At 44.6% G+C, this 12927-nt stretch overlaps 1 protein-coding gene, 1 long non-coding RNA gene and 1 other non-coding gene across 3 annotated transcripts in view; 2 read left to right on the forward strand and 1 right to left on the reverse strand.

Annotated features, from left to right (window-relative positions):
- The window catches only part of LOC145343807 (protein RIC-3-like), a 66314-nt gene extending 62039 nt beyond the window's left edge, over window positions 1–4275 (reverse strand). The window contains exon 1 of the mRNA XM_080190174.1: window positions 4071–4275. Coding sequence (XP_080046300.1) covers window positions 4071–4188 — 118 coding nt within the window. The 5' untranslated portion in view covers window positions 4189–4275. The remainder of the gene's footprint in view (window positions 1–4070) is intronic.
- A 291-nt stretch (window positions 4276–4566) lies between these two features.
- Window positions 4567–9610, forward strand: LOC145343808 (uncharacterized). The gene is made up of 4 exons (XR_013886801.1): window positions 4567–4671; window positions 5367–5427; window positions 8429–8499; window positions 9393–9610. It is a non-coding gene; the product is annotated as an uncharacterized LOC145343808 (long non-coding RNA).
- On the forward strand, window positions 5027–5111 carry LOC145344630 (small nucleolar RNA SNORD35). Its single transcript, XR_013886926.1, has one exon. It is a non-coding gene; the product is annotated as a small nucleolar RNA SNORD35 (small nucleolar RNA).
- Window positions 9611–12927: the final 3317 nt, after the last annotated feature.

Below are 12927 nucleotides of genomic sequence, written 5' to 3' on the forward strand. Positions count from 1 at the left end.
CAGCATCATGTGATGGAATACTGGTGTTGTGGAGTCTAGATATGCAAGGCACAGTGGTTAGCACTACTGCCTCACAGTGCTAGGAACCCGAGTTCGATTCCGACTTGGGTCACTGTCTGTGCGGAGTCTGCACATTCTCCATGTCTGCGTGGGTTTCCTTTGTGTGCTCCGGTTTCCTTCCACCGTCCGAAAAACACGCTGGTTAGGTGCATTGGCCATGCTAAATTCTCCCTCTGTGTACCCAAACAGGCACTGGAGTGTGGCGACCAGGAGATTTTCACAGTAACTTCATTGCAAAGTTAACACAACCCTACTTGTGACTAACAATAAATTTTAAAAAGGTATCAATAACCACCAGTATCACATTGTCAATGCTGATCAATGGCAGCATGGCAACATCCTGAACCATGACAATTGTCTTCCTGACAAACCCGTTACATGATGTGGAGATGCCGACGTTGGACTGGGGTAAAACAAAAAGAAATCTCACAACACCAGCTCAAAGTCCAACAAGTTTATTTGTCGCAAACGCCCCCAAGCTTTCGGAACATGTTGTTCCTTCGTCAGATGAAAGTTCTCCCACCCACCTGACGAAGGAACAGCGTGTTCCGAAAGCTTGGGGCGTTTGCTACAAATAAACTTGTTGGACTTTAAGCTGGTGTTGTGAAACCCGTTACAGGCATGAGCATGTCCATTTGTTTTCTGTTGAAATGTTCCTCAGTAATGGAATGCCAATGCAGCATTCAGTGTAGAGCAAAACTCTGAAGATGTGGTACACCTTTGTTTTGGATCTCGAGTGTGCAAAGCCGAACAGCTTTCTATGCATTTTGGTAGGGAAGTAGAAACCCTTTGTAGAAGACCTTAAGGCATATGACAGCCAAGAGATGAAGATGCAAAGCGTATCAGGGTCAGTTCACCAACCTGTCTGACCCCACTACAGATCTCAAAGTGCTCTGATCTATCCCTGTCACAGTTAACATTACCCACCATGGTGCCATGAAAGGAGATCACATTGAACAGCTTCAGCAGGCAGCCAAGTTTATTGCTTAAATAGACAGCCTCTGTTCCAAAATCATAGATACGTGGGATAGATGTCTTCAGCCTGGATCTGCCATCTGATAAGAGAAACGTTGGTAAAGAACATAAGAAATAGGAGCAGGAGTAGGCCATCTAGCCCTTCGAGCCTGCCCCGCCATTCAATAAGATCATGGCTGATCCGTCGTGGCTCAGTTCCACACTCCCGCCCTCTCCCCATAACCCTTAATCCCCTCGCCTATCAAAAACCCATCAACCCGCGTCTTAAATATATTTAGCGAGGCAGCCTCCACCACTTCAACGGGCAGAGAATTCCAGAGATTCACCACCCTTTGAGTGAAGAAGTTCCTCCTCAACTCCGCTCTAAACCGCCCCCCCCCCTCCTATCTTGAGGCTGTGCCCCCTAGTCCTACTGTCCTTTCTGAGCGGGAAGAGTCTCTCCACCTCTATCCTATCCATCCCATTCATCATCTTATATGTCTCAATGAAATCTCCCCTCATTCTTCTAAACTCTAACGAGTACAAGCCTAGTTTATTCAGCCTCTCCTCATAGCTCAACCCCCTCAACTCCGGTATCAGCCTAGTAAACCTCCTCTGCACTCCCTCCAAGGCCAAAATGTCCTTGCGTAAGTGTGGCGACCAAAACTACACACAGTACTCCAGCTGCGGCCTCACCAATGCCCTACACAGCTGCAGCAAGACCTCCCTACTTTTATATTCAATCCCCCTCGCTATGAAGGCCAGCATCCCATTAGCCTTCCTGACCACCTGCTGCACCTGCAGGCTGGGTTTTTGCGACTCATGCACAAGGACCCCGAGGTCCCTCTGCACCGTCGCCTGCTGCAGTTTTTCGCCACGTAAGTAATAGTCCTTCCTACCATTATTCCTACCAAAGTGGACCACCTCGCACTTGGCAACATTAAATTCCATTTGCCATTTCCTGGCCCATTCGCCCAGCCTATCTAGATCCTTCTGCAGACTCTCCACACCCTCCGCGCAATTTGCCGTTCCACCAATCTTGGTGTCATCAGCAAATTTCAACACCATACACTCGGTTCCCTCCTCCAGATCATCTATATAAATGGAAAATAGCTGAGGTCCCAGCACCGACCCCTGGGGCACTCCACTAGTCACCAACCGCCAATCCGAATATCACCCATTGACCCCCACTCTCTGCCTCCTATTTGACAACCAATCCTCTATCCATGCTAACACCCTACCCCCAACTCCATGCCCCCTTACCTTCTGCAATAACCTCCTGTGAGGTACCTTATGAAAATCCAGAAAGACCACATCCACCGGCTCTCCTCTATCCACCGCCCTAGACACATCCTCATAGATCCCCAATAAATTTGTCAGACACGACTTCCCCTTAACAAAACCATGCTGCGTCTGCTCTATCAAGCAATTCCCCTCAAGATGCCTCGCTATTTCCTCCTTGATGACGGATTCTAACATTTTACCTACAACAGACGTTAAACTAACCGGCCTATAATTCCCTGCCTTTTGCCTGCCACCCTTCTTAAACAATGGAATACTTTTACTACGATGCTTAGCAGGAAGATGCCCCAATAGCTGTTGCAATCACTGCAGCTTTCCTTGTACAAGATCAAAAATTTTATATCATGCTTATCCTGGGGCATTGCCCTTTTCCTCCAGCAGAGAGGGAAGATTGTGCCGATGATGCAGAAATGCCAGCTTCCCATGCTTGATGAGTTCAGGATGTATGTCATCATTTCCTGAAGCTTTCTCCATGGCAAGCAAGTCAATAACTCCTCTAAGCTCCACTGAGTTTAAAATCCAGTTCTGCCATAAGAAGCAAGCTCTCTACGGTGTCTAGAGCTTCCCTGGTCATCTCTTCAACTGTTCATTGCAGTTAATGACAACTTTCTCTGCCTTGGCATTCAAAGAAGTTGTTTTCTTTGCTGATAGACCTATTGCCTTTTTGATCTCTTCATATGTGGCCCTACATTCAATGTGTCAAAGAACATCTGGATATTCTGGCAAAGCTGTACCAAGTAGTCACTGGTGCACCACCTAGCATGAACTCTAACTCACTTAAAAGACAACTGGCTGTAACCTGACCTGCACCATCCCACTCTTCTAATATCCTTTATTTTGCACCAGGTTCCTGGATTTAAATTCCTCATCCTCAATGTCTCTCATAGCTTCATTCTACTCTACTTCCTCGTCCAGCATTCCCTTCAGCCATTTGGCAATATTTTCTGCAAAACACTCCCCAAGCTCCTTCCCCCAATATGCTTTAAGCACCTTCACTAAATCATTCATGTTGAATTCTTCTCTCTGAAGACCTTTAGAATGTTTTCCTATATTAAAGCCACCATTTAAACAGAAGTTATGGTTCTGCTAGAGGCAGTTCATCTGTAGCTGTCACTAGAGGTTGACAATCTCACCATTTTTGCAACATATTAGCATAAGACGCCAGACACAATGTGGATATTCATCCAGCATCTGAACACTTCCTATCAAAATACTGGGAAAATATCAACATTTTAAGATGGTATATACCCATCAGTTCTGTTTTCTGACTTGTCCAGTTCAGCAACAAGAGCTGTCCACGTGAGCACTACACATTGGCTCAAAGTCTACAACCATTGACTAAATTATGTTAACAACAATGGCAGCTGAATTGTAAAATAAATGATTTTCAAAATTGCAAAGTGATTAAGTTCTTTTCTAACGCAGCATGGTAAACTTCAGTTGAGGGTGTGAGAAACAAAGCTGTTTAAAGCATCAGTTCCAAACCACAAGAGAAAAGCGAGGAGGGCAAGAAACTAGGATGAACACGCAAACAAAACATGATGGTTACAAAAATAAACTTTATTGGAGAAGCACAACTCTGGATGATGATGATGGCAACAAATAATGAGGTTTGTGAAGATTGGGCTGGATTGAAGAGAAGGGGGAGGGGGGGGAAGGACCGGGGTATGTGAGAGGAGGGAGAGGGAGGGGGGGGGGCTGAGGGGGCGGGGCGAGGGGGGCGGCGGGGGTGCGGATTGGGGTCTCTCTCTTACCCTCCGGCGGCTGAGGCCTGTCCCTGGTCGCTCGGGAGACGAAGACTTTGGCGAAGAGGACAGAGCAGCAGAGCACGATACAGGAGACCAGCGCCAGGCTGTGCAGGCTGGACGCCATGATGGACGGCAGCGGCGGCGTTGAACCAGTGAGACCCTCCCGGGCCTGGGAGCGGCGGGCTGGAGGGGCCGCTGGTGATGGGCGGAGTTGGGGAGCGAAGGCTGGGCGGGGAAAGCGGAAGCGGCCGGATCACGTGTCGGCTGTTTCCGGTGGGCCCGGAAATAAATATTGCCCCGGAAGCTGAGCCCGCTCTCTTTCCCTCGTGCTCTGTGTGTGTGAGGACGGAATGGCTCCGGGGTCTGGGTAAGGGCGGCGCTGAGAAACCCGCCGAGCTCCCCTGGGGAAAGGCCCCGCGCTCTCCCGGCCCGGCTTCTCTATTTTCTCTAAACTTGGTGATTTCCTCTCAATATCGTTGCTTTAAATCTTCACTTTGTGTTTTTTTAATCGATGTCCAGGTTCCTGCTGCTCTTCCCCGGAGATGGCCGTGCTGAGGATGCGGAGAGTTCACCACGTGGCTGAGGCAGGATCCTGACTGACTGCAAAGTAAGACCCAGCCTGGCCCCTTCATTCCCATTCTCTGCTTCAATCCCCAGAATTACCGCTCAACGTTGTTCTTTCTGTAATTCTAAACACTCCTGTTGTGTGACGATCTGGAATCACTAATGTTTAACTTCCCCAAAGGGGTTAGAAGATTTGATACTTAATTTCCACGAGGAGGCTAAATATCAAAAGATTCATGTTTAATTTCTACAAGGGGGGTAGGTTAGAAATCGTGCCAATTCGCGTTTCGCTCTAAACCGAGTGCAAGCTGAGTACTCAAACTTTTTGGCTATTTTTAAAAGCTAAGGGAACATCACTAATTTCTCTTTAAGAGCTGATAGATTGAATGATCTCGAGCAGTAAATGATGTTCTATCTCACGATGGTCTACATAGCTTTTTTGTGATGAGACTGCCTTAAGGCATTGCTGATTGCTGCTCGAGATTTCATCAGACTAGCTGCTGATCGATTTTGCAGCATTGATTATTTGATGCTGGCTGTTGGAAGTGCAATTTTTGTACACTAATTCATTACAGATCACAACCATCTTTTGAATCTTGCTGTTATCTTCATTTGAAAATTTAAGTGTGGTAGTTCTTCATGCCTCAGTTGCATTGATGTTGAGACTGACTGCAACTGATAAAATAATTTGACTTGTGGTTTAAATCTGAATATCTGAACAATCTATTCACTCTCCAGATTGCTGCATTCAATTTTCATCTGGTAATTGATCATGGGGAAAACTGGAATCAGGAACTAGGTAAGACACAATGATGGTAATGGGGCAAGTGAAGGGGAGAAATGTAAATGCGGGAAGGTTGTAAAGTTTTGAATCTTGACAAATGGTGCCATTCATGTTTCACATGGTAGTTTGAGGCCCTGGTTGATGAAGTCAAGAGCATCTGTTTCCATTAAAATAGCAGTGATTGGGGCTATCATTAAATTATGCAAGTCACTTATCGCAGAATTTAGATGCATATCATAAATTCTCCACAAATGCATCTAAGTAATCATGAAGTAGAAAGGAATAGGATAAGAACATAAAAAATAGGAGCAGGAGTAGGCCAACTAGCCCTTCGAGCCTGCCCCGCCATTCAATAAGATCATGGCTGATCTGTCGTGGCTCAGTTCCACATTCCCGTCCTCTCCCCAAAACCCTTAATCCCCTCTCTTATCAAAAACCCATCAACCCGCATCTTAAAAATATTTAGCGAGGTAGCCTCCACCACTTCAACGGGCAGAGAATTCGAGATTCACCACTCTTTGAGTGAAGAAGTTCTTCCTCAACTCTGTTCTAAACCGCCCCCCTTTATCTTGAGGCTGTGCCCCCTAGTCCTGCTATCCTTTCTGAGCGGGAAGAATCTCTCCACCTCTATCCTATCCATCCCATTCATCTTGTATGTCTCAATGAGATCTCCCCTCATTCTTCTAAACTCTAACGAGTACAAGCCTAATTTATTCAGCCTCTCCTCATAGCTCAACTCCGGCATCAGCCTAGTAAACCTCCTCTGCACTCTCTCCAAGGCCAAAATATCCTTGCGTAAGTACGGTGCCCAAAACTGCACACAGTACTCCAGCTGCGGCCTCACCAATGCCCTATACAGCTGCAGCAAGACCTCCTACTTTTATATTCAATCCCCCTCGCGATGAAGGCCAGCATCTCATTCGCATTCCTGACCACCTGCACCTGCAAGCTGGGTTTTTGCAACTCATGCACAAGGACCCCGAGGTCCCTCTGCGCTGTCGCCTGCTGCAGTTTTTCTCCACGTAAGTAATAATCCTGCCTACCATTATTCCTACCAAAGTGGACCACCTCGCACTTGGCAACATTAAATTCCATTTGCCATTTCCTGGCCCATTCGCCCAGCCTATCTAGATCCTTCTGTAGACTTTCCCCACCCTCCACAATTTGCCTTTCCACCAATTTTGGTGTCATCAGCAAATTTTGACACCTCACACTCAGTTCCCTCCTCCAGATCATCTATATAAATGGTAAATAGCTGAGGCCCCAGCACTGACCCCTGAGGCACTCCACTAGTCACCATCCGCCAATCCGAATAGCACCCATTGACCCCCACTCTCTGCCTCCTATTTGACAACCAGTCCTCTATCCACGCTAACACCCTACCCCCAACTCCATGCCCCCTTACCTTCTGCAATAACCTCTTGAGGTACCTTGTCAAACGCCTTCTGAAAATCCAGAAAGACCACATCCACTGGCTCTCCTCTATCCACCGCCCTAGACACATCCTCATAGAACCCCAGTAAATTTGTCAGATGCGACTTCCCTTTAACGAAACTGTGCTGTGTCTGCTCTATCACAGTAAAAAGTCTGACAACACCAGGTTTTGGTCCAACCGATTTATTTGATAATACTCACAAGCTTTCGAGGGGACTGCCTCTTCGTCAGGAGAGTTCACCTGATGAAGAGGCAGTCCCCTCGAAAGCTTGAGTATTATCAAATAAATCGGCTGGACTAAAACCTGGTGTTGTCAGACTTTTTACTGTGTTTACGCCAGTCCAACGCCGGCATTCCCACACGTCTGCTTTATCAAGCAGTTCCCCTCAAGATGCCTCGCTATTTCCTCCTTGATGACGGATTCTAACATTTTACCTACAACAGACGTTAAACTAACAGGCCTATAATTCCCTGCCTTTTGCCTGGCACCCTTCTTAAACAACGGCGTAACATTAGCTGTTTTCCAATCTTCCAGCACTAGTTTTTCCAGGTGTAGATTAGTCCTAGTCCGCATGTACCCACTGAACCTTAACAAATATCCTTAATGAATGTGGTCATCTGAGTGCTTTTTGGAAGGGTCAATGCATTTACAATTTGTGCAGTAAATGGTAGACTCCTTTTGTATTGACAGGCAGACAATCTGGGTGTACATGTCCACCAGTCACAGTGGCAATGCAGGTGGATAAGGTAGTCAGGAAGACATATGACATGCTTGCCTTCATTGATCAGACATTGATGATAAAAATAGGTCATGCTGCAGCTTTACAGAAGTTTAGTTAGGCCTTATTTAGAATGCGTACAATTTTGGTTGCCAGAAGGATGTGGATGCTCTGGAGAGGGTACAGAAGAGGTTTACCAGAATGTTGCCTAGTCTGGAGGGTTTCCTCTACAAGGACAGGATTGAATAAACTCATTTTGTTATCACTGGAATGATTGAGGTCGAAGGGTGACTGATAGAGGTCTACAAGATTGAGTGGTATGGACAGAGTGGATAGTCAAAACTACTTTCCTAGGGTTAAAAAAGTCAACAACTAGGGAGGGGGGATTTAAGAGATGAGGCAAGTTTTTTTTACACAGGATGGTGAATGTCTGAAATGTACTACCCAGGGAGGCGATGGGAGCGGATATGATAGTGGCATTTAAGGGCCAAGTAGAGTAATACATGAGATTGAAATGGCAAGATATGGACTCTTAAGTGCATATGGTCTTAGTTTAGGCAGGCATCATGATCAGCACAGGCTTGGAGGGGCAAAGGACCTGTTCCTGTGTTGTATTTTGTTCTTGCCTCAAAGGACCAACAGCATATGATGATTAGGGATAATAATTTGTTCAAATATTTGAACTGGGGGAAAGTGGCAAGTGTTCCTGCCGATGAGTGCTTCCACATCTCATGCTGTAATTTGGAGTGGGAAAGTTGGACATTTGATGAATGGGTTTAAGATCTTGTGTGTTTAGGTTTCAATTTTATGAAGCTGTGCTGTTTTAATAAAAAGAAATGATGGGTAATTTGTCTTCCTTTCAGTTAGAGACCTTATGTAGTCGACACGTTTCTCTTCTACCAAAGAATCTTCACCTGCAGTGTTCCTTCATCAGGTAGGCATGGGTACAAATGTCCATATTCTCTAATTGTGCTGTTGTCAGTGACTTCCAACACTGGTAGCAGGTTGGTGACTAGAATCTTTTGGTGCCATTAAGTGTAAGCTTGGCTCTGAGTGCTTGTTCCCATCTGGAATTCCAGATTGTTGGTGCGCCAGAACATGGGGAAACAAAAGGTTGGAACTGAGAGTAACAGGCTCCAATTCTGCTTAGACCCAAGCAAACTTGCATTACTTTCGATTAAAAACACTGGTTTTTAGCCACCAGCAGAAATGTCCTACCAAGCAGGAGTTTATGCTGAGCCTGCAGAATCTACATCAGGTGTAGTGTGTGGTTTACCACTATACTGGTTACAGTTTTTGTGCCAGTGTACTTTAATTATAGACTCATGACGTTCTCAACACAGCTCATCTGGTCCAGAGTTGAAATGATGTTTATACTCACGATGGTCTTCATAGCAATTGTGATGAAATTGCTTTATAGCAGTGACTGATTACTCTGGAATAGAGATGAAGCAAATGATTAGTTTATGTAATGCATCAGATAAGAAAATGTCTAGTTTGCCTTAAATAATTTGTTCTTTTAGTTATAACAGCATCTTGGCATTTGTGACCAGCCCCTGAACAGCTCTAATAACTGATTTAGATTGTTGAACTAATTGTATGTGGTGTTAGAAAATGTTTTTTTGGAAACATGCCCTTTTGTTTCCTACCTCATCATTGTAATCACTTACCCTGTTTGGCTACAGTATGATAACAGTGAAAATTCTATTTCTCACCATTTTGCTCCTAAGACTTCTCTATGCAGAAGAGATAAAACTCTGCTTTTTAAGAACCTCCTAAATGGCTCGTCATCAAATTAAAATCCTGTTTGACATTTTTTTGTTCCAGGCATGTCTATATGGAGTGAATGGAGCTTTGAGGAGATAGTTTACATGAACTTCAGTGAAAAGATCTGAATGAATTTTCAACACTAACTTGACCACGTTCCCACCAGAGTTCCAAAGGCTAGGGTGCTATTTATAGCTTGTGAATGTGCTGCAAACACTTTTTTAAATTCTAATGAAAATGTATAATGTATTCAAAGTTATTAAAAGTTCTCAATTTTCTTATGTCTTTACTTCATTATTGTATCTCCTTCTGACTTTAAGCAATTCTGACCTGGGTCTAGTACTTCAATGCTGGAGCTTGGAGCATGGCTGATCAATGATCTAACTCTGCCTATCTTTGCCCCATAACTCACTATTTTGTTGTCCTAGGCCAAGCCACTTAGAACATCAAACAATACAGCACAGGAGCAGGCCCTTTGGCTCAGTTTTGTGCTATACATAATGCTAAATTAAACTAATCCCTTCCTTCTGTCCTTGTTCATATCCCTCTATTCCTTGCATATTCATGTGCTTATCTTAAAGCCCCTTGAACACCCCTATTGTATCTGCCTGCACCACCATCTCTAGCAGCATGTTCCAGACATGTACCACTAAAGTTTTGCTCCTCATCTTTGAATTCCCCTTCTCATAAGAGTAGTACTAGACATTTCCACCGTATCTGTGCCCCACATAATTTTATAGACTAGGTTTCTCCTTGGCTTCTGCTGCTCAGAAAACAAGGCACTCATCCAGCTAACTCAGGCTATAGCATAGTCCCAGAACTTGATTTCATTTAGGCTGTGAACTGAACCCCAACCTTTCTATGTCCCACCTCCTTAAAAAAAAACCATGGTTGCATTTTATTCAATCATTTCAGCACTTCTAACACGTAGTAATTCTTTTCAAAATTATTCTAGAAAGGTAGAAAGCAAGAAGACTAAAGGCCCAAAACCTTGTGCACATTAACTGGTTGTAAATGGGTCTTTTTCTGCATGGAGGTTGGTTGCCAGTGGAGTGCCCCAGGGATCTGTTCTGGGACCTTTGCTGTTTGTAATTTTCATAAATGACCTGAATGAGGAAGTGGAGGGATGGGTTGGTAAGTTTGCTGATGAGAGGAAGGTTGGTGGCATGGAAAGTTGGGAGAAATGTCAAATTGCAGTGTGACATAGGATGCAAGGTTGGGTAGAGAAGTGGCAGATGGACTTGAACCCAGATAAATTTGTAGTGGTCCATTTTGGCAGGTCCAATGGGATGAAGGAGTATAATATCAAGGGTAAGACTCTTATCAGTGTAGAGGATCAGAAGGACCTTGGATCAGGATCCATAGGATTCTTAAATCCTCTTCATGTAGAGGATGTGCTGGCCTTTATCAATTGAGGGACTGAGTTTAGGAGTTTGGAGATAATGTTGCAGCTTTAGAAGACCCTAGTCACTCCTTTTGGAATACTGTGCTCAGTTCTGGTTGCGTCCACTGTGGAGGCTATTGAAAGGGTGCAGAGATTTACAAGGATGTTGCCTGGATTGGGTGACATGCCTTGAGGATAGGTTGAGGGAGCTTGGCCTTCCTTTAGAGATGAAGGATGAGGTGACCTGATAAGTGTTATAAGATGTTGAGAGATATAGATTGGGTGGATTCTCAGGCTTTTTCCAAGGGCTGAAATGGTTGCTACAAGAGGACTTGGGTTTAAAGTGCTAGAGAGTAGGTTTAGGAGGATATATCTGGGTAAGTTCTTCACTTGGTGGGTGAGTGGAATTGTCTGCCATCAGTGGTAGTGGAGGCAAATTTGATAGGGTCAAGAGACTTCTGGATGAATACATGGGACTTGATGGGATTGAGGGTTATAGGTAAGCCTAGTAGGTATGGATATCATCAGCACAACTTGTGGGCTGGTGGGCCTGTTCTGTAATTTTCCATGTTCTAAGTTAAGCCTAGTTTGTCCTGTCTCAGACAAAAGGCAGGGAATTATAGGCTGGTTAGCTTAACATCCATAGTTGGAGAAATGCTAGAATCCTTCATCAAGGAAGAAATAGCAAGACACCTAGAAAAGAATAGTTTGATCAAGCAGGTGCAGCATGGATTTGTGAAGGGGAAGTTATGTTTAATGAATTTTATTGGATTTCTGAGGATGTGCAGCATGGATTTGTGAAGGGGAAGTTATGTTTAATGAATTTTATTGGATTTGAGGATGTGACTAGTGCAGTAGACAAAAGGGAACTGGTGGATGTGTTTTTAGATTTCTAGAAGGTGTTTGATAAGGTGCCTTGAAAGATTAGGGTGCACAGAGTTGGGGGTAAGGTGTTGGTGTGGATTGAGGATTGGTTGTCTAACAGGAAGCAGTGTTGGAATCAATGGGTGCTATTCTGGTTGGCAGTTGGTGACTAGTGGATTGGTGCTGGGGCCTCAACTGTTTACCATTTACATACACGATCTGGAGGAGGGGGCTGAGTGTAAGGTAACAAAATTTGCTGATGACATGAAGATGAGTGGTAAAGCAAATTGCATGGTGCAGAAAGTCTGCAGAGATCTGAGTGGATGAGGACCTGGCAGATGGAGTATAGTGTTAGCAAATGAGGTTATCCACTTTGGTAGAAATAATAGTAGGAGGGATTATTATTTAAAGGGTGAAAAGCTGCAGTGCAGAGGGACCTGGGGGTCCTTGTGCAAGAATTGCAAAAACCCAGTCTGCAGGGGCAGCAGGTGATCAAGAAGGCAAATGGAATGTTGGCCTTTATAGCAAGGGGGATAGAATATAAAAACAAGGAGGTCTTGCTGCAACTGTACAGGGTACTGGTGAGGCTGCAACTGGAGTACTGTGCAGTTTTGGTCACAACATTTGTGAAAGGATATATTGGCCTTGGAGGGAGTACAGAGAAGGTTCACCAGGCTGATACTGGAGTTGAGGGGGTTAGCCTATGAAGAGATTAAATAGACTGGATCTGTACTCAGTTTAGAAGGCTGAGGGGGGATCTTATAGAGACTTAGAAGATAATGAAGGGGCTAGATAGGGTAGAGGTAGAAATTCTTCCTGCTTAGAAAGGATAGAACTAGAGGGCACAGCCTTAAAATAAGAGAAGGGGGGGGGGGCAGGAACAGTTAAGATCAGAGTTGAGGAATTTCTTCACTCAAAGGGTGATGAGGCTCTAGAATTCTCTGCCCATTGAAGTGGTGGAGGCCACCTCGCTGAATATATTTAAGTCATGGGTAGATAGATTTCTGATAGACAAGGGAATTAAGGGTTATGGGGAGAAAGCAGGAAAGTGGAACTGATCCACTTCAGATCAGCCATGATCTTGTTGAATGGTGGGGCAGGCTTGAAGGGCTAGATGGCCTACTCCTGATCCTATTTCTAATGTTGTCTGCTTACTGCCTGGATTAGAGGATGTGAGCAATATCTTGGTAAACCTGTTCTGCACCTTCAAGTCCCTGCACATTTCTTTTAATGTGGTGACCAGAGCTGTAATGTGATGTCCTGAACAAGAAATTTAGGTGTGCCATATGTTTAAAATCCTATTTACTTTGGCTACTTTCAGGAAGTTAGAATTAAACCCCAAGATCT

This window comes from Carcharhinus amblyrhynchos, chromosome 6, assembly GCF_965287045.1.
Source record: "Carcharhinus amblyrhynchos chromosome 6, sCarAmb.v2.hapA, whole genome shotgun sequence".
In the NCBI taxonomy this organism is placed as follows: Eukaryota; Metazoa; Chordata; class Chondrichthyes; order Carcharhiniformes; family Carcharhinidae; genus Carcharhinus; species Carcharhinus amblyrhynchos.